Consider the following 24,541-nt stretch of genomic DNA (forward strand, 5'->3'; position numbering starts at 1 on the left):
TGTCAGTTAATGCATTAGGTATCATTAAATAAGTGAAAATTTTAAAGCATTTATTAATGTGTTAATTTTTTGTCAAGGTTTATTCATAATATATTAGTTAATTTACATATTCATAGTATACAATGCCAGGTTTATTAGACAGCTGGATTAGGAAACAAGCTAAAACAGGAGGAAGAGGAAGAAGAAGAAGAGGAATAAGAAGAGGAATAATAAAAAGAAGGTGAAAAAGAAGGTCTCAATTATATATATATATATATATATATATATATATATATATATATATATATATATATATATAGGAATGTAGGAAGCATATATATATATATATATATATATATATATATATAGGAATGTAGGAAGCATATATATATATATATATATATATATGAAGCATATATATATATATATATAGAGAGAGAGATATATATATATATATAGAGAGAGAGAGAGATATATATATATATAGAGAGAGATATATATATAGATATATAGTCACTTCAAACAAGTTCTTACCTTATTTCCCTTATTAGTGGGGGTGGACATTGTTGCTGAATGATTTTGAGATCTGTGATTGGACAGATTCCTTTCTGTATTCTCACTATAAGAGCCTCGCCCACCCAAAGCTTTCGCTGTCTTATAGGGTGTTCCATCAGAATCCTGCAGAAAAAAAAAATCATGTTTTTTTTCCTTCTTTTTTTCTTTGTATTTCACCAATACAGACAAAGTAAAATCATTTATTTGGTTGTTTTATGCCAAAAGTATTAAGTACTTACCGCATCACTTGAACTAGAGGCCGTTGAAGATGGCGATGACGATGATGATGGTGATGAAGGAGAAGAGGGGGAAGGAGAGGAGGAGTTGGATGACACTTTGCTCCGGGGGGCAGGAGGAAGCCCAACACCATCCTCTGAAAGGTTATTATTACACTCATCAAGTTCCTCAGGCTTAACTAGCAGTGTGACATCATTTGCTAAAGAGAAACAAAAAATTTATATTCAGCTTTCTAGAGTGAGAGATGGATCAAAATAAGCTCGGAAATAATGTCTTACCATTACAGTTGAGGACCGGCTCTTTGTTGCTCTTCTGACCCCACTGCGCACTGATCCAGTTACGGTACTCTGCTACTTCCTGTGTGACACGGATTATTCTACCTAGAATACTGTGGGGGAAAGATAAAACCAATCAAGAGTCAGATCCTGATTTTATCACAGAATATTTTTTTCCACCTCCTTTCCACGTCTTTTTCTCCACATATCATTGTATGGCATGAGCTGATATATTAGAAGTATCTAGCTTTTTGCGGGAATCATTTGGTGTCATTCATCTTACGTACACATTTGTGCACAAAATCTGCATTTAAACGTTTTCACAAAAAAATCATGATTTTTCAAGGACTTTCGTATTAAAGTTTATGAAAAAATGTAGGAACAACTGAAACCACACTTACACAAAAAAAAAAAAGCTTCGTTTACAGTCTGAGGGAGACAAAACAACCTTTGCAAACATGTCTAAGGATTTCGACACAGGGGAAGACTTGCTTTTTTTTTTTTTTTACCAGACATATTTATTTGAACCCGAATACACGGACGCACCAGATAACACGTCACCAGTGTCTTACGTCAGCAGCGTGACTGGCCTCGTGAACGCGGATTGACAACAGAACCGGAAGAGAATACAATGCTGAATAAAGTCATCGTTTTTGTTATTTTTGGAACAAAATGTATTTTCGATGCTTCAAAAAATTCTAACTAACCCACTGAGGTCACGTGGACTACTTTGATGATGTCTTTATTGCCTTTCTGGACAAGGACAGTATACCGTACATAGATTTTCATTGGAGGGACAGAAAACTCTCGGACTGAATCTAAAATATATTAAACTGTGTACCGAAGATGAACGGAGGTCTTACGGGCTTGGAACGACATGAGGGTGAGTCATTAATGACATAATTTTCATTTTTGGGTGAACTAACCCTTTAATACCAAATATATTTGACATATTGTCCAGCCCTAACAGCTGAGAAAATGAAACGCACACATCTCTTACAGTTATCTTTGTCTCACCTCTCTGACTTGTTGTTGGGGTAGTACTTGGCAATTGGGGATACAGCGTGACTTAAGACAACATAAGCGTAATCAAAAGCCTCTTTCACCTGCATCGCCCCATATGAACTTCGTCCTACATCATTTCCTGTGGCACACAAACACACAGAAACAAATTATAAGAAATAGAACATCTTCCAAACAATCTATGATGCTATTTTCATATCAGTTGAACGATTTAAAATGCTAAGCCATTGACCCTTCAGTGTGTGCATAAGGGTTTGTATGTGTACCTGGCTGCAATGGATCTTCAATGTAAAGCATAGAGGGTCTGTACCCATCTAGCATGCCTTTCTGCACTTCATCTTTGGCCACGTATGAGCCACCGTCTTTGATCCTGATCCCCGTCTTCAGGTAGTTAAAATGTCGTCCGTACAGCTCAAAAAACTCAATCAGCAGCACACCCAGGTTTGCGTTTGAACTACACACGTCCTCCCTATAGTGCAGCTGGAAAATAAAACCGCAATTAGAATTGTGAAATCGCTATTTTAGCGATAAGCCTATAAACAATTTCCATTAAACGGGTGATTTTCACTTCAAAGGTAAATCTGCCTAGGCATATACCTCTGATAACAAAAGCAAGCTTTAGCAAGCTGATATGCACAAAGAGAAGCATTACATCATTTTCAGGTGTTGAGATGCATTAAGTTGTATTCTAATGTACACTGCTGTTCAAAAGTTTGGGTCAATAAGATTTAAGTATCTTAAGCTCATCAAGGAATAAGTATCAAAAATACAGTAAAAATAGTAATAGTGTGAAATATTATTAAAATTTTCTATTTTCAAAGGTTTTCCAGCATTTAAAATATTTTTGCAGCTAAAATGAATCTTTGTCCCGCCAAAGGTTTATTTGGTTTATTTAATGTGATGATACCCGCTGCTAGCCGGCTGCTTTAATACGCTCCTGTGAGTGTTTGTCTAAGCGCTCTGTGAAGAGCGTCAAAGCTTTCCATTTACAATGTGTTTTCCAGCATTGAGCAAAGTAGCCAATCACAGACATATCTGTTGAGCGCGTGAACGCAATTGCCAATCAGACGTGTTTAAGTTAGTCAGAATCCTTCAACACCACTCAAAAAGGCTGAGTTTTTGTTCAGCGAGAGTTCTGCATGCTGGCGAATCCTTTCATTATAACCGACAATGTGTAAGCATGATGTAAATAAAAGATTCATTGCGCAGTGTAGACAGTTTAAATGATAATATCAGCAAAGATCTTCGCTTGCTTTCTGTACATAATATCTATATTTTCATGCTGCTAACTACACAATGCAATGCAAAGTTTCTGGATAGCAATGACAGAACAAAATCCCAAACTGTATGTCAAATGATTTTTATTTAATGTCATTGAGTATAAATGCAAAACAATAAACCTGACACTTTTTCTATGTAATGTGTTACTTTGCTGTTAATTGTATTACAAACTTTTCAAATCAGTCATTGACTTTGTCTGTACAAATCTGCAGATTTTTTCATCTAAAATAATCTAAGCACCGTTTTATGATCCGTCCTGAAAGTGATTTTTTATTTAATGAATAAATAGGGCAAGTTAATATTACAAACTGTTTCTTAGCATTTATTTTGGATTTATTGCCAGTACTTATTCATTTATATATATACACTCTCAATAGTACCCTAAAATAAGTATGTAGAAGAATGTTACCTGTAAGAAGCTGACAGCCATGAGGAACAGACTGTATGATCCGATTCCTCCTGTGAAAACTTCATTCAACTCTCTTTGCAGTAAAAACTGCTTCAAAACCAGCACCAGGTACGGTAACACAGGGTATTGCTGAAACACACACACACACACTCAAGTCAGAACATGAATCTGTTTAAAGTCAAGAATAGGGGAGAGCCAATAGAGTGGTGGAGGATATGACATCACTTTGTAGGCCTGGTTCCATTGTCCCAAAGTCAATGGGTTTTTGGGTAAATGGCTGAAATAAGGTCTGCAGTGAACACAAGCTCAAGACACTTTCACGTTTTATTCAACGATATAAAATACATCAATATTACCCCACTTAAGGCGGGCGTACACGCAGGGCTTGACATTAACTTTTTGAGGCACTTGTCCTTCGGACAAGTAAATTTATGTTTCACTTGTCCATGCACAAAAGTCACTTGTCCGGGTAAAGATTTATAATTTTATCTAGGGCTGCACGATTTGGGGAAAATGTCATATTCCTATTATTGAGATCAATATTGCGGTTGTGATATGCGATTGCGATATAATAAACAAATGGTTTCATGAGTCAACTTGTTTGGTTCTAAACCAAATGCACACACAGATTAGTGATAATTCTGAAATTAGCAATAACAACTAAATGATTGATAACACCTATAATGATCAATAAGCCATTGATGTTTGGATAAAAATGAACTGTCTAACAGGTAGGACATATACAGAAATTGAATAAAGTTATCAAACAGTCTGCGCAGCATAAATTATAAAATATATATAGACTACTCCTTATTAAAGCTACACAAGTTCTTTAGTCAAGAGCAGTGAGTAATTTTCTCTGTTCCCTTTGTTCTTTCATTAACTTTACTGACAGAACACTTTATTGGTAGCTGGCCCTTTAAGAGCAGCCGCTGTGGACAGAGACGCGGATCTCACACGCGCCTCATTCTCTCATGAGTCACAACTCTTTATGTCCATCATAAGACTGCTCTTGTGTTATGAAGATACTCAACAAATGACATTTTGGCTTAATTGTGTGTGTTGATGTTCGTTCAAGCGCGAAAGAGAACTGTATTCTGGCGCGCGGTCTGTGCATGCGCATCATACTGGTGCGCGTCTTTCTGCGAGTCACATTCAGGACATTCACAGGCCATTCACATTCAGGACATGTCTTCGTTTCAAATCTGTAAAATTAAATCTGTAAAATAGACGTAACGAGTGGCACATAACGTGAAGTAACATGGCATTTTATTTTGTTTGAAATTTAACTTGTCCGGTCGGACAACTAATTTTCTCTTCTACTTGTCCTACAAAAAATCCACTTGTCCCGGACAAGCGGACAAGCCTTAATGTCGAGCACTGACGGTGCGATTTTTGCTGTTTTACAAGCTCGCAGATGATCGCGTGGACATCGGTGATGCTCGCATGGTCGCGGCTCGCAGCGTGTGAGAGGAATTACAAGGCGAGCTGAGCACGTTACGAGCACCTCCCGACCTCCCGATAATTTTTAAAAATGTTTAAAAAATTCGGGGAGTCGGCCCGATTTTCACCAGCGTATAGGCTGTCCCCTATTGCCAAATCATGCACAACCACGTCACAGGCTAGATCAGGGGTCTCCAACACGTCGCTCGCGAGCTACCAGTAGCTCGTAGCCTGTTTGGAGGTAGCTCGCCAAGGGGCCGTTCATATATCGCGTCTTTTGCACGCTCAAGTTCGTTATTTCAAATGTAGGAAGCTGATAATTGAAGTGACGCGCTTATCTTTTCCAGGTGCAGCAAGGTTAAAAAAATCTCAACTTTTCAGAATGCCGCCAACGCACCGCAGGTCATGTGACCAACCAATCAGCTTAACCATTTCCGTAACAACATTGAAAGCTCAGTCAACATGAAGGATGGGGGTGCAGCCAAACACTTTGTGTGTTTTTCTCTTCTCCGTGAATAAATCTTGTAGCAGAGCTACAGCAAGCGTTTTACAGTGGTGGAAATCCATTAGAGCCACTAAAACTTCTCTGTCATTGTGGAGAGCGCAGTGCATGGTTGCATAGCAACGACAGACGCCGCGGGAAAATCGGACCGAATTTTACTATTAATAATAAAAGATAAGCTAATGTGCATTGTAAACGTCAGTAATGTATCTTTTTTGACTCATTCTTTTTATAAAAATGATTTAAAGGCTGAAATGTGCGAGGTTTCTTTTAATAAAACCTTTTTTGTCAAATCTTTATTTTAACTTGTACATGTTAATTTTGCTACTAATTAGTAGATGACGTTGCAAGACATTCCTTTAAAATCTGGCAATCATTTTTAATGTTATTATTTTAATGTTTATGTAAACAAAAAGTGCATATTAATGCTAATTATATTTGTTATTTGCTGGTTTTCGACATAAAACTTGGTGAATTGTTTTTAATGTGTAGTATTAGTACTCTTTGAAGAGGATTCTGTGATAACCGTGATCATTTTGGTCACTATAATCATGAAATTAAATTTTCATGCCATTTCATCTCTAGTTAAGATGCACTATAAAATCAACAATAATTATGTGTTTTTACAGTATAATATGCAAAGTACAATTTTCTATAAAAAAAATCTCTAATTCTGTTCTTTTCTCTGTCATTTAAGGGTGACATATTTTGTACATACATGTAAAGCGACCTTGAGCTTTGGAAAGGCGCTATATAAATAAAACTTCTTCTTCTTCTTCTTCTTCTACATATTTAGGCCTTCAAAAACCCTTTTAGGTCTAAAACAGTTTAGATAGTTGTTAATATGAGAGTTATGAGACATTACTTAAGAGATGTAAGTGTTGTATTACATGAGTAGCTTTCGGCCACTATTTTTTTTTAAAAAGTAGCTCTCAAATGAAAAAAGGTTGGAGACCCCTGGGCTAGATCGATGGGGCTATCTCTCTCTCTCTCTCTCTCTCTCTGCTTTTCAACAAATCATTTGCACACACATTTCTGTCATTTTTCTGAAGCTACAGTTGCTTGCAACATTGAAAGCTCCGGTCTCAGTGTTTAGCGCGAAAGCTCACGTGATTGCCGCCGGCTCGGGATAAAATTCGTGCAGGACAGTCGTGCCGTGTACCAGCTGCTTTGAAGCGATTATCAAGTTAACTGACTCGTAACGTGTGCAATATCTCACAACCTCCCGAGTGTCCGAACTCGCACCGTGTACACCCGCCTTTAGTGGTGGTGATGTTAAATTTGTGGGACCATGGTGTAAAAAAAAAACAACAACACACGCACGCACGAGATGTGACCTCTGGTGACAATACAGTGTAGTTGGCTCAAATTAGTTTCTAAAACCTAAACAGCTCCATTCAAAATCAGCATTCCCTATTAATTAATCACTTGAGTGGAAAGAAGTTAGAAAACCTCCACACTCACCCGTTTGAAGTCCTTAATGAGGTTTGCAGCTTTCACACCACTCTGCACATTAAAGCTGATGTCCACTTTTACCTCTGTGTGTGCATCTGTCAGTTTAATGATGGGGACCTACAGAGACAGAGCATTAAAGACAAGCAGGGACGTCTGACAGATGCCAAAAAACACCCAACACACATGTACGACACACAGCAGTGCTCGTACCGTTGCTTTATCCAAGACTTTGACAGAGTTTTCATCTGCCACTTGTCTCTTGCGTAGCGCCTCTTCCAGAGTCCAAAGAGGTAAAGTCTCCCAATGACCAAAAACCACCAAGTCTATATCACTGATATAAAGAGAGAGGACGCAGAGGAGAGAAAGTTTTAAATAAAGCAAACAGAAATCATTATCCTCTTAAGAAATAAATAATCCAGTAAATGATGAGTCTGTGTATTGATGTTCTGGGAAAAGTTTGATGGCTTTTAATAAATTAAAAAAAATGATCCTAAAAGTGCTTCTAAGTATGTTAAGAATTTACTGACGTCACATAACTGAGTGCTAAATTCAACTGCTACTGCAACTAGAACACGTGTGTGTTGGCACAGACAGATTTATTCTACTAAGCCACAGTTCAGTAATCCAGGTGTCGTATAAATGCAGTACTGGTGTGACGAGATTGGCTCTCACAAAAAATGCACACAAATACAGGATAAGCAGAGCTAAAATTACAAATCTTAATCCCTCCATGCAAACACAAAAAGTTCAAATACACGTCATAATACTTGTATAATACACAATTACAAAAATTCACAAAAAATCACAAAACAGTTCTACGTACAAAACCATGTAAGATACCATAAGAATATTGTGTTCAGTTAAAAAATGTAGCAAGAGAAAAAAAAATTATCATAACATTACCTTGTAGGTAAATACAAGCCTGTGCTGAAGCTGCCAAACACTTCAACCTGCAATCAGAAAATAGGAGAAGAGGTTCAACTCAGTCTTCCCCTACAAGAACCCAACAAACATCCTGTGTTCATTTTTAAAACTAAAAAAAAAGAAAAAAAGAAAATCTAAACATGCAAATCAGAGTTTCTGTCTGAGTGCACAAATGTAATTATTTGCAAAGAACACACAAGGACTGAAATGGGTGAGAAATATGTGAACTCAAATGCATGAATATAGGTTGACAGTTACATGCTATGCAAGCCTATGGTACAATGTACTCCACACCTTAAAAGGTGCAGTATGTAATATTGACAGCTGGCGGTTGAAATGGGTACTGCAGTCCAAATTCAAAATATTGGAGAGTTGTTTCCCCCACCCCCTCCTCCTCAGACTCGATGCTCACGCTGGGTTGTCAGATTGAGGACGCAACAGGAACGAGCGCAATTAAAAATGGAAAGCAAAAAGCCTTACACTAAGTTGAAGAGTTGATTTATCAGCGTTTTAATAAGCCTCTGCTCATAGAGTTTTTTTAGATTGATGCAGAGGCTGTTTAGGTCGGGTGGAATCTGCGATCAGTGACCCAGTTTGTTCGCTGGCTTCCATGGCTGCAATATGCTGCGTTTTCCACCAACTGGCCACTTGGGGTATCGAAATACTATTAGGTAAATAGGCAGTGGGCGGGATCACACAGACCAAAACAAAAACAGATATTCCGACACAGAATGCACATTTCAAAGTGGAATAACTTGCTGTAGAACTGTATTTTGGAATGTTTCCTAAATATCAGGAAACATATGGTATTTTTCTGCTTTAGGTCAGTCAAAAAAAAAATTATATACATCACCATTAATAAGTGCAAAATGAATACAAAAATACAAACAAACAAAGAAAAAAACCCATTTGAGCTAAGCATAAATAATTAACCCTAAACCAGGCAAGTGTGGAAAATGCTCATCAAAAAAAATAATTTCATGTCACTTTTTATATTATCTGGACTAAATAAAGCATATCCAAAATAAATATTTGCTGTAGTTTGGATTTTACGAGTTGTATTTCCCAGGATATGTTGCCTTATTAGGGTATACAAAAAGGCCAAAGTCATCAATTCTCCTATGACTTATTTTACACAAAAAAAAAAAAAAAAAAAAAATTATATATATATATATATATATATATATAAATGTGCAAAATACACTGCATGTATGACAGTACAGTGTCCTAAAATTGAGTCATACACATTACTTGTACTTTTTCACTGCTGAACTGTTTAGTTTTCAACCTCAAGAGTGGGCAACTCTAGCCCATGAGGTCCACTGTCTTGCAGGGTTTAGCTCCATCCCTAATCAGTCATATAATGTAGTTGATGATACAACATATCATTTTCACCCCTGTTCTACCCTAAAATGAGCTGCGTGAAACCCTGCAAGAAAATATCTAGTTAAAAATGCAAAGATGTAGTCAACTAAATGCAATAATATCAGTTTTACATGTGAATATTAACATTTTCACAATTTTTTAACATAACATGGACCTAGATTGAGAAGGGGGACTGTGTACAGGGGGCCCAGAGGCCAGAAGGACGAGTTTTCTACTAGACCCCATTACCCACCCCTCACCCCGGAATGCACAAAACAGAAGAGAATTACACTCCTACAAGAGAATTAAGAGTATGTATCATGTTGTGCACGATGCCTGTTTATACGAACAGAAATTCAACAACCTGTTTCATACACACAGGGACCTAATGACATGTATGTGGTTCAAAAATAGCCGGGTTAAGCCTCTCCTTGCACAGTTAAATACTCAATCTTCTTACACAGACTTTTCACATCCTTTATGTAATATTGAGAGGGTGATTGAGAATAATTGATCTTTAGTACTAACCATTAGCAGCTGTTAACCTGTGCACTTATTTAGCTCATAGGAGAAATTCACTTTTTATAAGATAGGATGTCTAACAATAAATATGCATTCCCAAATTACACAAGCAACAAAACACTGGCACTGAGGAAGAGATGGTAAGAGATGTTTCCTTAATCCAGTGGTTCTCAAAGTGTGGGCCGCGCCACCCAGGGAAACTGCAGGGGGGGCGCGGGAGATCAGCAGGAAAAAAAAAACAGCCGTACACAGAATCGTTCTTCTTCAGACTGCTGACTTGTCACCGCTGGAACAAGCCCAACATAGAAGTTGCTCGCTGTAGAAAAGCACCTCTTCAGCGGACCGAAACTCAAGCTGCTATTGTGAACTCACAAATCCGCTGCTTTGCGTGTTCCAGTGAAAAGACAAACAAGAAGCTGAGCTCGTGACGTGAGGCGCTGTCAAAAGCACTCATATATTTGCACTTTTATATATTGCTCATCCAGAGCATCACTGAAAATATTATTATTATATTATTATAAGACTGTATTATTATTCTCTCTTACTGTTATATGAAATAATGACATTACAAAGTGAAACAATCGCAGGTTTTTCATTGCACGTTTTTTTTTATTTTATTTAAAAGATCTTTCCGTTTTTATTTATAAAATTTTGGGGGTGGGGGTGGTAAAAAAAATATAAGGGGGGCGCGACAAAAAACGTTGAGAACCACTGCCTTAATCTGTGCATGAAAACAACACCACTGTGAAATCCAATATAAACATGCCCCTGAAGAACTCAGTCATACTTTGATCAAATGCATGTAGCTACAAGTGCTTTGATTACTTTTCTACCAATTTGCCCTCATACGGCTAAAAAAAACATGCAATCATATGTTATTATACAGATTATGTTGCCATGAAATATTCCTCTACACTCTAAGCTAAATATATAAAAACAGTTACAACCAGAAACAAAACTGGGTTTTTGTTCACAACACAAAGGTCAAATCAGACCGTTGAAAAGCTATGGATTATTTTTGAGCGAGCAAAAAACTTCTTCATATAGATACATTAATTTTTCAGTCCATTATTCATGCATTTTAGCAACAGAGGCTCCTGCCACTTCTGGAATGTGCTAAAGGCTCACTGTTGGCCCTTGTATAATGTATATAAAAATGTATATAAAGCAAAAATCACTATATATATATATATATATATATATATCAGAGATGGGGGGCTCGAGTCACATGACTTGACTCGAGTCTGACTCGAGTCGCAAATTTAAGGACTTGAGACTTGCTTGACTAAATTAAGAAAATGACTTGACTTTAACTTGAGATCCAATTACTCGAGACTTGACTTGACTTGAACTGTATGACTCGAAAATGACTTCATATACATTTTTATATAAATCATCGCAACATAGCCTATATTGATGAACAAAATGAAAGCAACGGAACCATTGACGCCAGTCATCAGAATCTGTGCGATTACGTGACGCACAGAGCACAGAAAAAACAGACCCCTCAGTGAGTGCGCTAAATACAAAAACATCTCCCAGCATCGTTTCTTTTTGGATATAAACACTAGAAATTGACCATATTCATACAAGACGATTTGCTCTACGCATAATAACTGGCAAGGGATATCAGACACGACCATCACAACCTCGAACTTCATTCACCACGTCTAAAAGTAAGCTATATGGCTTGTTTAACCTGTTTGTTATAGTTAATTTGACTAACGTTAAATCTAGAGAGAATAGTAGTTAAAACAGCATGCCTCTTTATACAATATTATGTTTTCAAATATAGCTTAAGGCTGTCAAAATGATAATTAATGGTGGCATATGTTTTGTATAATGTGCATAAATTCCCGCAGACATTTGCCACAGTTTCTTTCAAATCATGCTTTAAAGCCAAATATGTCGCTCTTTCCAATGACGGAAAACAGCATAGAAAACTGTTAAAGGGTAATTAAACACTAAAACATTTTTTTTGTAGTTAATTATCTGTAAGAATGGAGCTTCCTAAATGCTGTTAATTGATTCGAGTACATTTTTTGACATTTGGGTATAAAGTGTAGGGCTGCAACTAACGATTATTTTGATAATCGATTAATCGGACGATTATTTTTTCGATTAATCGATTAATCGGATAGAAATTAAATTACATTTTTTTTTATTATAACTAAATAAAACCGTAAATCAGGGTATTTATGTGTAAAAGTGTACTTTAAAAAGTGCAAAAGCCACACATTGAGTTTTACTAATATCAATATTTGCATTGTTTTTAATGATAATTGCTGATGGCAAGTTGACAAACATGATTATTGTTAAAAAAATGATATCCAACATATTATGTTTTAACACAATTTTTGTTAAAACAAATTTACACAGACATGTTGTTCAGATGTGAATATCTGAACTAAAAACAAACTAAAAACATCTAAAATATATAATTCATTTAATTTTTATTTAAAATTAATTATAAGGAATATAAGGATAAAGAATATAATATATATTATATATAATATATAAAAGAATAATATAAGGATAAATTGATTAAATAAATATAGAAAGACTGAAAACAATTGTGTGAATGTAGAGCCGCAGTAGATCGCGTTTGAAAAACAATTAAAACTTAGTAGACAAATGCTATAAAAAGAGAACGGAATGGAGGTAACGTTACCCAGCAAGCTAACAGGCTTGAGTAAAGGACAGGAGAAATTATGCATTAGTGCACAAGCATTCGCTGAAAACCACTGAGTACAGTGACTAAAAAACAATATTTTACTGCTGCTGTTATTAACTGCCTTTGTATTTAATGCTTCACTTTGTAAAGACCGTTTTAATTTAACCTATTTCTGCGGTAGCGCTATTTTAATCCATCACTTACGTTGCGAGCGAACTGATTGCGCAACCTGATGCTCGAGACAAAATACAGACATCCCGGAAGTCCCGGGAGTCTCCCGCATATTGATTGCGGCTCCCTGATGCCCGCGAATTAGTTCAAACTCCCGAAATCTAGAGCGCGCAAGCAAGAGCGCGCATGCGAGACAGAAGAGACTGCTCCAAACCGTGTAGCGCGCGTGCTCGGCAGAGCGCCTGAGGGAGAGAGACCTTGCGTGTGTGTGCGTACCAGTAAACGCTCCCCGTGACGTAAGCAGACCAACTAATCGATAATGACATTCGTTGACAACGATTTTCATAATCGATTATAATCGATTTTATCGATTAGTTGTTGCAGCCCTAATAAAGTGTTTTAATTTTCAAATATATCCTCTTCAGGTTAAACGGAAAGCTCCTGCAGTAGGGATACTCTCTGACGTCACTCGGTCACGCCCTTGGTGCGAGCTCACCACGCCCTTGGCAGCCCCTGGTATAAAAGCATTTGGTTCCGTCAAAACTACTGTAGCGAGTCAGGAGTTGGAATTACAAGTATTGAAAACGATCAGGATAGATATATATTAGCATCTAGTTAGCATAGCATTTATATAGTTATTTAGATTATTTCGTGTAGCCTAGGTAGTTAATCTCGCCTATTGCTCCAGTGTGCAACCTGCATTTTACGTGGGATTGCTTCTCCAACGAAATGGAGGTGGAAATGGGCTTCTCCACACAGCTCGCGCCGCCAAACGCTGCTCTTCCTGCTTGAACTCCACCACCGCAGTGGCGTCATGATGTGAGTGAGCATATATTTTTAATCACAATTTATGTTCCTTCTTATTAGGCTAAAGTTAATCCTCTGGTGTCGACAAACGCGCCGGCGCGATTTGCTGATTATTTTTTCACATAGCAGCAAAATATAATTAACGTAATAGTAATAATAGTCCTGGAAAAAATTACCTCAAAATGACTGAATATAGCAGTAATCGGATGCCGAACGCTACGCGGGAGTTAAGACCGCAGTTTGAGCTGGTGTCCACAGACAATTCACCCTCCTCCACTTAAGGTGAAGGTGGGGGAGAAAAGTTCTCGACTTCAAATGACCGCTCTGTTGCAAAGCTACTTGCGTCACTCCAATTTAGCTAGTTTGACAGCAGCTGTCACTGCGGGTCTCAGGTGCACGTCTCCCCGCTCAGCCCTGCCCTCGGTTCATCCCCTCTATATCCGCTGGGATCTGCCCACTTTTCCAGCATTTTTCAAATATTGCCAGTGGGTGGAGTCAGGCTTTGACCGGGGGTTTAGTTACCCTTTAATGATGTTTTGTCGTGTTTTATGTTTCCCTTGAAGCAGGGTCAGATCTTATAAGGGGGTTGGGGGGCAATGTGAGCAGAATTAATATGCACCCAAAATTCAAGATGTGGAAAAAAAATGTCCCTATATGAGTTATTTTTATATTTATAACATATGATTTAGAACATATGATCAGTTGAATGAATGCTTCTATGACTCGTACAGTAAGACGTCAATTTGGCGCCACCTATTGGCGGTTTTAATTTAATAATTTCCCAATATTTTTTAGCATCTAATTTTTTCTATATTAAAATTATTATATTTAAATGATTAATCTCATAACATTATTTATGGGATTGTAATTGCAGTGTAATGCATGGATAGAAAAAAAATGGTTAGAACATAGTTGGAAAAAAATGCCCCTGGAAATCAATTTAAGGGGTCAAATATGGGCTATTAATGGGAAAGTTAATGTCTGGGTGATATTGCATAAAAAAATATATAAGCAAAGTTAAACATATGACATTTACTATAAAACCAATATAATTAATGCATCACACTTGTGAATTTGCCTTCAAATGTTTTATCTTCAACATTTTTCATATAATTGTTATTATAATCATAATAATTCCAAATTTTGATAATCATAAATACATGCTGTAATAAATTATAAAAATATTATTAATATTACGATATAAATGTATAAGAAAGGTAATCAAGGTAATCAAAAATAAATAAGGTTGAGGCCAATATAAACTTTTTTCTGTTTGGTATTGTAACTTGACTTGGACTTGACTTGACCCTTAGCAGGACTTGACTTGCATGAAGTGAACCATTGACTTGACTTGACTTGGTTGCGTGTACATGCGACTTAGACTTACTTGAGACTTGATGGTATGGGACTTGAGACTTACTTGTGACTTGAAAATGTGTGACTTACTCCCACTTCTGTTCTGATATATATATATATATATATATATATATATATATATATATATATATATATACATATATATATACACACAGACACAGACAGACACAGACACACACAGACACACACACAGACACACACACACACACACAGACACACACACAGACACACACACACACAGACACACACACAGACACACACACAGACACACACACAGACACACACAGACACAGACACACACAGACACACACACAGACACACAGACAGACACACACACAGACAGACACACGTGAACTGAGAAGAGTATTTCTTATATATCTGATGGGTTCCAGTCACAACTTAGAAATGGAGTCCCCCAGGGATATATATTAAGACCTCTGCATGTCCATGACAGCGGTGTAACGGTGAACTATCGCAAGAATAAATCCACACATGGTGTTTGATAAGTAAAAAGTAAACTGGAAACTTGAAAGTAGGCAAGTGTTTAATATTTATGTTCGTATTAATGCATCCATGGCAGATACCATATTGATTGTGCCTCATTGTCCAAATATCCATTACATAAACCTCAAGAAAACAATCAGTTTAACTAAAAGGTGTGTGTGAGTAACACAAACCTCTGCATTTGGCCACAAGTCCTTGATGACCCTCTGGATCCTGGCCACCACCTCCAGCCTCATGTGCTCCTCCTCTGGACGAGGAGAAATGTAATCATAAAAGTCCTTTATCTCTTCATGCAGGCTGGAGAGAAAGAGAAATAAAGTATTACATAAACTAGTTCCTCAAAGACTGATTGCATTATTAGCAATAAAGTTATTTAATGTGTAACACAAATACTATATTAAAGTGATTTAGCAGCACAGTACCAGGAGATGATAAATTATAAACCTGTTGTTTAATAATAAACCTGGTTTCTGATGACCTGAGCTGTTGTTTGTCATTCAATAACAATAAAGAAAGAATATTACATTACACAACCAATAGTATGCATACAAAGGTGTTTTGTTTCACTAGGTTAAATACAACTAGGCTAAACTACTTAGGTGCCTTATGCTCATCGTGAAGTAAATTTACAATTTAAATTATAAATTTTCAATTTTCATATATTTTAAAATGTAATTTATTCATGTGATGGCAAAGCTGAATTTTCAGTAGCTATGTCACATGACCCTACAGATATCATTCTAAGGGTATGACCAGACTGCCAGCAAAAATCAGATTGTTTGCATATCCAGATTTTATCCAGATTGGGGTTTTAAAAAGTCTGGACAGCAAAAAAAAAAAAAAAACATTAAAAACATGAAATCAGATTTTTAAAAATCGAATTCAAAACACATTTAAAGGTAGTTTGAAATACAATTCCAATCGGATTTTTAAAGGTGTCTCAGTGTGGATGCTCTGGCTGCTCAAATCATATTTTAAATTGCCTTTTGCTTCACTCTTAACTTGACACATAACGGCATTGTCAAAACTGGACGGAAATATTACTACGATGTTCAAACGGCATGTCCAAAATTGTTGGCCTTTTCTTGTGCGACAGAGGAGTTCTGCACCAAGTCTCAACAGGGTGCTTATTTGAAGAGCGAAATGATGTGCCTACATTTTTCCTGCATCCATTTTAAAAGCCTCATCATATATGTGGGTACACCTGCATCATTACCAAAGAAACCCATGCAGATAAGACTGGACACACAAATCTAATTTGATCACTTGTAGAGCTGCACGATTATGACAAAAATCATAATTGCCGATTATTCCCTTGAAATTGTAATTGTGATTATTAATTACGATTATCACAATTTACATTGAATATATATACACCGGTAGGCATATTATAATACGTTTACACAAAAATTGTTAACCCACACAAGTACTGTCCCCCTTTACTTAACATACACATAAATTGTATGACTCATAGTAAAGACTAGAAAAACAGTAGTACTATGCTAAAGCAATTAAATAGCAGTCCCAAACTAGTTTTTGTTAATACAATGTTGATATGAGCCACCACAGTCATTTAATAATATAAAAAATAACACAAAGTGAAATTAAAGTTGCATTTTTGGGTTATGGAAATGACAGTTACCATGGTGAATACACAATACTAACAAGAACTGTTAATGAAACAGCTCCTGGTGAATAGAATGAAAATCATACCTGCAAGCAAATCATTCTCAGCTAACACGTGATTTATTGGTATTTTACTTTTATTTCATGACTTAATAATTTACATTGTAACGACATTGTTCGTAGTTTCTTTTGCACTTTATACAGTGAAGCGATACACAGCGCGCGCCGCCGCATTTGCGCGTGCAATTGAAGAGTGCGCGCTACGAGCACAGTATAATGGGACAGGACAGTAAAGTCCGTTTTTCTGAGGTGAAAGACTATTTCAGCGTACACTTACGTCACTGCCTGGTATGTCATATTGTGCTGGGTTTTCTGAAGTAATCGTGATTCGCCTCTCATAACATAATTATGCTCTAAACACACACACGCAGAGTGGATTTTCTTTGTAATCGCGGTTTTGAACGATTACGTAATCGTGGCATCCGTAATCGTAATCGCAATTAGAAATTCGATTAATTGTGTAGCCCTAATCACTTGCCATTAATAGTGCGGACAATCTGCCTGAAAAATCTGATTTGAGAAAAAAGAAATTGCCTGCAGTCTGAACACAGCCTAACATGATGTGGCGCTCAAGAAACATTTCTAATTGTTATCAATGTTGAGAAAATTTGTGCCGTTTAATCTTTTACTGTTATTATTTTATCCATTTAATGCATCCTTTCTGAATAAAATAATCAATTACTTAAAAAAAAAATCTTATAAACAGAGTACTGTATGCTGTCAGGTAAGTGATGAGAATATTGGTTGACATAACTCAGGGTGACAGAAGAACAAAGAAACAAATTCACACCCTAGTTTCAGGTAAGTAAATATTCAAAGGCAGGTTATTACAGCAGGGAGAGCTAGTGAGGCTTCTAAGTCAGGAAGAGGGAGAGTATAGCTACTATCTAGGTGACGCCTCTTTATTACACATCTCTAAAAATCTGATCCAAGTTCATTTCAAACTGAATGCTTAAATTTAGTATTCTGACACAGAAACTACCCTGGAACGTTACCAAGATGACAGTGTGAATTGACTTTCATTAAGTGACTTGCTCTATGTGCGGCTTCTCCTAAGAACTGAAGTCTTTCCTCCTGAGGTTGAACACAGAATCTGTGTGGTCACTGCAATTACACCTACACTAAATTAACGTTCTTCATTGGTTGTTTCTATATTTGCTAACTGCTAGAGTGGCCTAACATTAAATATACTGTTCTTTCACAATCCAGTGGGGCTGGGCGATATGACAAAAAACAACAACTATTTTTCAGAACGATTGACCGATTCACGATTTTAGTATTTTTTATGTTTAACTAACTCAAAAACTTAACTACAATATTCAAGTAACATTCTTTATTAACAATCTGGTTACAAACAAGTTAAAAGAAAGAAAAAGAAAAAAAACGACCAGCCCTACAATCCAGTCCCTCTTCCACATTTGACACCAAGGGAATGTTAGTGGGCCACATTTAGTTTGTTACATCTTTAGTGCAGAACAAGGTGTTCAGATAACCTTTTAATCCCAGCATCCCTTACGTTTGACTAGAGCTGCAAAACACAAGTTTACCCAAGTCATCTGCCCAGACATTTTAGAAATGGACAGGACAGGTGAGAAACCATCATGCCCTGAAGAACAATTTGCACTCTGGGAATCCTAGGCATCTTATTACTTAAGAATGAGACTCACTCAGTAAAAATGCTGGGAATTGTTCAAAAACTATGCACTGATTTCCATTTCAAAAGAAAAAATCTGTTACATGTAAGTAAAGGTGCACTCAACTGGCATTTGCTTATCTGAGTGGAAACACTGAATGAAAGCTTTCAGTTTTTATGTCAAGGAAGGTCTCAGTACCACCGGTCACCCAAGTTGCACAACCAAACAAGTCATGCAAAGCTTTGAGCATAAACACCAACACAGACACACACAAGTCTCTCGGGGTCCGATCGGTGTCTAAACGCATTTGTCTGACCATGATGGTGAAACAAAACTGCATGAGAAAGTTCTGCCCTTGGCATGACGCTCTGCAGAGGCAGTCTGACAGCATTCATCAGAACTGGCCACCACTGCAACACGAACACACCCAATGCAGACACACGCTGATGACTCCACAGACACAGCTGCCTCTCATACAGTACGTAAAAACTGAATCGAGTTCTCTTTCGCGTCTTCTTGCACTTGAACGGACAAATTGTAATAAATTGTAAAAAAATTGGGGGGTGGGTCGGGGTTGTTAATGTAACTTTGCTTTTTATTTATTATAGGAGGGGGTTTACTAAACCATAATGAGCCTTTAATATAGGCGCAATATAAGTAGCCTTTTCCGCGCCAAGACATTTTAATAATTTATTAAAGGATTAGTTCACTTTTTAAAAAACTTTTGCTGATAATTTACTCACCCCCATGTCATCCAAGATGTCCATGTCTTTCTTTCTTCAGTCGAAAAGAAATTAAGGTTTTTGATGAAAACATTCTAGGATTTTTTTCCATATAATGGACTTCATTGGGTACCAAACGGTCCAAGGTCCAAATGACAGTTTCAGTGCAGCTTAAAATGGCTTTAAACGACACCAGACGTCGCATAAGGGTCTTATCTTGCGAAACGATCGGTCATTTCAAAAATAAATAAAAGTTTAAGTTTTATAAGCACAAATGCTCGCCTTGCTCTGTTGTGTGATGCACGTTCGTGACTCTCCTGTTCGAACTCGTTCATCAAAATGAACGAATCTTTTTCCGAGTCATTTCGTTCATTGAATGAACGAAATGACTCGAAAAAAGATTTGTTAATTTTGAACGAGTCTTTTTTCGAGTCATTTCGTTCATTCAAGGCATTCAACGAACGGAATGACTCAAAAAAAGATTTGTTCATTTTCACCTCCATGTACTTATTATATTGTCTGCTTTGCTTCTTATTCAGTCCCTCCAGAAAAACGTGATTATGCGATCGCATGATTTAGTGCATAATCAGCCAAAGACCGCATATTCATGCGGGGGCCGCATTTTTTCAAATAAACCGCACTTTCGCCGCATAAATTGCCGATTTCCGCGCAAAATATGCGGGGCTTGCATGATTTCATAATCCCCGCATTTTCGTTGCAAAAAAGACACATATCTTAGCAGAAAGTTGAAAGATGTTGCGTTTACTTCACACAATAGCAGCTATTTCCCCCTGTTGCCATGGGAACGTTATGAAGTGACGTAATAACGCGACGTGAACATCATCGAAAAGCTGCAAACCCCGCGACGATGCAATGATGAAGCCCGCAAATCATTTTTGTAAGTTTTGTAAGTTTTGTAAGTTTGTGTTTAACACCATGTGTTTATTAAGGTCTGAAATAAAAAAAGATGAGAACTTAAATATTCCCAGCACTTTCTGTGATGTAGTATTAGGGGTGGGAATTGGCAAAAATGTGACGATTCGATAGTATTGCGATATTTGGGCCATGATTCAATATTATTGTGATTCTCAATATATTGCGATACAGCAAGTATTGCGATTCGATTCTGCGATATTGCGATTCACGTCCCCCATATTAATCAAAGGCATTAGAAAAAAATTAGGAAAATAAGACCGCTCACCTCACTTTAAATGTCACATTTAATTATGTAAACATTATCTTCTACACATTAACTGAAGTGCAAAAACTGAAAAACTTGTTCTTGAACATTCGGGACACATTGCAACACTGGTTTCATCACTTGCCCACGGTGGCACCGCAACAAAAACAAAAAAAAAGTTTAAAGCGTTAAAAATGTTTAACGCAATTACGCAGTATCCGTTAAATCCTGCCTGTATTACACACACACACACACACACACACACACACACACACACACACACACACACACACACACACGACCCACAGAAAAGACGCGCGTCAGTATCAAGTTCTCTTTCGGGCTTGAACAAACCATAACACACACAAATTATGCCAAAATGTCAGTTTTGTCGAGTGTTCTCATAAGAGCAATCTTGAATTATTTAAATAAACGTAGAGATTTGTGAGAAAATGGGACGCGTATCAGATCGACGTCTCTGTCCCACATTGCACTGCATTAACGAATGTACAGCCTATGTACGCTCAACGCCTGTCACTCACTCGTTTTCATTCACTCCTTCAAGTGAACAGTATTAGTGGACTAACGTTAACTTAGGGAATAGGCCTAACTTAGTGAATGAGGGTTTAGAGGGCGATTTCAACCCATGTTCTCAAGCAGTGAAAAATAGAGGACAATGACAACGCGCTGACAGACAAGACCGAGCAGGTAATATTTAATATGAAACAAACAAAACTCACTGAGCTCTCAGCACATAACTTAAAATTATTTAAATACAATAGAGTAACATAAACCTGAGAATAATCATAAAACCGAAATGTACCCACACTTTCGATTTGAAAGATGCGGAGCGTCGTGTACAACCGTAATACTGAAGCCATTTTCATTTGAATTTGCTGTCGAATGTACGACAACAAAGCACCGCAACAAGCGCCACCTTGTGGATGTAATACGCAAATGTAAATGATCAGAGTAAACTCTGAGAAAACCGGAAAGTAAAACAGATAATTTTATAATTAAATATCGCAATACTTTGCGCTACTGTATCGATATAATTGCGTGCGCAAAATATCGCGATACTGAACAGAATCGATTTTTTCCCCCACCACTATGTAGTATGCTTGCTTATCATAGGAAGTAATAAGAAATGACCCTTATAATTAAGGTAGTAGCCTAGTGAGAACAGGGTGTTGTGGAATCACTTTTTTTTTTTCTCCATCAAACAGTTTTTGCAAGTTCCCGCAGTTTCATCGCATAATATTGCATAAATACCCCACGTATTCCATCTCATTTTTTAAGAAAACGTGCCGCATAATCAAGGATTTTTGCCCGCAACAATCACAAAAAAACTCTGCGTTTTTCTGGAGGGACTGCTTATTGCTTAAATCCAGGCAATTGGTTGATGAAACTGATTAAAATTAAGATACAATTTATAAAAAACGAAATTCACTTTAAAGAAAGGCTTTATACAAAACAAAACTTAATGAAGTGGTCAAAATGATGTCTCTCGACATATTGCGTATCTTATAATTACTCATGCTGTCCACTTTTCATATAATCAACATAGATGAAATGAAAAAATAACATTTAAACATAAATAAGAAACTAACTTAGAAATTTAACGTCGTTTTACCGGTGAGCATGTTTTTTTGAATAATAATCAATTAATTTCCAGTGATCGTCGAATATTATTTTTGCTTGAAATGCCCATCTCTACAAAATGTCTTAATCAGACAAAATACAAGCAGCATAGCATAAGAAAGAAATATAAATAGTAGTAAAGTAGTAAAATAAATAGATAAAATAAAAATACATTCAAGTAGGCCTAAATAATAAATAAAGAAATAAAAGAGGCTCAGTAGCTTCTGAAGCACGAACACAAGCATGTAGTCGGCAGTTGTTGTTGCTGTTAAGTCACTTTGTGGTGTCTGACTAGTTGACACGTGGGTTGATGACATCGTTTCACAAAATATATGGTACACACGAAAACGCAAAGTTGTCGTTTTCAGATTTATCCACTCTCGCACCCGGTTTCAAAAGATAGCGGTTTCAGTCGTCCAAAGTGCCGGATACGACTGGACGAAACGATGATACCATACAAAAATGTTACGTATACAGCTAAACGAGTCTCCGTGTGGTCAGGGCCTAAGCCTCTTCTCATCGACTATTAGGGGGCAGACCTACAGGTTACCAAGACAAAAAGGTTCATACATGCAAACAAACACACACAGACAAAATAAATCACATTGTTTTTATGCAACAAACTAGGGGTGGGAGATATTGACAAAAATGAATATCTCGATATTTTTTTTCAATATCGATATTCAGATGGGTTTTTTTTCTAATCCTTCAAAGAAATGTGTGCAAACTGGAAGAAGGTCCAGTTGGTCTTTTGACTTGCTGGATTTGACCCATTATTGTATAGAATTACTAGTACATAAAAGATATGAGACATTATTGATTTAAAGACTCCTAAACTTTTTAAAATAATAAAATATTATTCAATAGTCATTTATTATTCAAAGTCTTTATTGTTCTTTTATATTTTTAATAGGGGTGTAACGGTTCACAAAATTCACGGTTTGTTTTGATACGATACAGTGGTGTCACGGTTCGGTACGTTTTCGATACAGCAAAAATAAAGAAATGCCATAGAAATTTCCTATTTATTAAAAGAAAAATTATTTTTAAATAATTGTGAGTTTTCAGGGCTCGAATTTCGGTGCGGGATTGCGGGTATTGCCCATCATTTTAATCATTCCCGCAGGTCTTGTGTTTATAATGCGGGAAATTCCCGCAAACATTCATTCAATCTAGCATGTAGGCCTATGAGTGAATTTAACCTAACAGATTATAAGATCAAATCAGTCATTTTAAAACATTCTGCGAGACGCAATTTCACAAACCGCGTGAGTGATTCTGCCAATGCCACGTCTTCTCTGTCTCTCAAAATGTGTTGCATTTTGCACAAGGCAAGTCAATCGCGCTGCAGCTGCAGGCGGTGACTCTAGACTCTCGCGTTTCAGGAGTCGGGACATATGATGGAAATGTCACTTGCACAACGGGCCATTGCATCGTCACTAATGTTTATAATTTGTGCGTCTTTTTAAGTCTTACCTATTTAAACATTCAAGCGATTTTAAACCGCATAACTAACAGCTCGTGAGTAACAAAACTGAGTTATTTTTTGCGAATTATAGCGCTTTAACGGTCAAAAGAATACAACATTGTCTTAATTTGGGTCTTTGGGAGTATCCTCTCAATCACAATCGGTTATGTCTTAAAAAAATAATACAAAAAGAAAATGCATGTGACACTATAATGAAAACAGTATGGGCCGTTCACATTAGGTCTTTTGCGCGCTCATCCTTTACTGAAACGTCTTCGTCTTCATGGAGAACATGGCTCATGATTGCTAAGCAACAGGGAGCCCTTTTTAAAATAAGAGAAAGTGGCGCGGACTGCGCTTTACACGCAACATGTGAACGTGGATCCGTGCACTAGCTCTTAAAGTTAGAGTAGCCTAAAATGTGTCTGTCATTATTGTATATAAAACAACAAAAGATAGCATTAATTGTAAGGAATCAGGATTAATAGCCTATGTATTCAAATTATACAGGACTAAAAGACTATTCCGTGTTATTTTACATTTGATTACTTTTTTCCCTTTCTGTAGTATTTCTGAATACTAGTGTTATTAGACCTAAACTTTTCTCTTTATTTCATGTATTTATTTGTGCTACTTTTTTCAATTTAATTCAAAGATTGAAATCAAGCTTTCTTTTGTTGTGTAAACTAAAAAAAAATGACCCCATT

At 36.8% G+C, this 24,541-nt stretch overlaps 1 protein-coding gene across 4 annotated transcripts in view; it reads right to left on the minus strand.

Annotated features, from left to right (window-relative positions):
• Positions 1–24,541, minus strand: part of tent4b (terminal nucleotidyltransferase 4B) — a 55,929-nt gene that overhangs the window by 2,302 nt on the left and 29,086 nt on the right. For 2 of the 4 annotated variants that reach the window (XR_013203659.1, XM_077228961.1), the window contains exons 2-11: positions 15,677–15,800; positions 8,063–8,109; positions 7,370–7,490; positions 7,169–7,276; positions 3,760–3,888; positions 2,336–2,549; positions 2,064–2,190; positions 1,050–1,159; positions 774–970; positions 514–657 (exon numbers count right to left, since the gene is read on the minus strand). Coding sequence is in view for 2 of the 4 variants with exons in the window: in XM_077228961.1 (XP_077085076.1) it covers positions 514–657; positions 774–970; positions 1,050–1,159; positions 2,064–2,190; positions 2,336–2,549; positions 3,760–3,888; positions 7,169–7,276; positions 7,370–7,490; positions 8,063–8,109; positions 15,677–15,800 (1,321 nt within the window). In the remaining 2 variants the exon portion in view is untranslated. The remainder of the gene's footprint in view (positions 1–513; positions 658–773; positions 971–1,049; positions 1,160–2,063; positions 2,191–2,335; positions 2,550–3,759; positions 3,889–7,168; positions 7,277–7,369; positions 7,491–8,062; positions 8,110–15,676; positions 15,801–24,541) is intronic. The other 2 variants (XR_013203660.1, XM_077228963.1) reach the window with 1 other exon arrangement.

This window comes from Siphateles boraxobius, unplaced genomic scaffold (genome assembly GCF_051911475.1).
Source record: "Siphateles boraxobius isolate OS27281-9 unplaced genomic scaffold, OSU_SipBor_1 130, whole genome shotgun sequence".
NCBI classification, from domain to species: domain Eukaryota; kingdom Metazoa; phylum Chordata; class Actinopteri; order Cypriniformes; family Leuciscidae; genus Siphateles; species Siphateles boraxobius.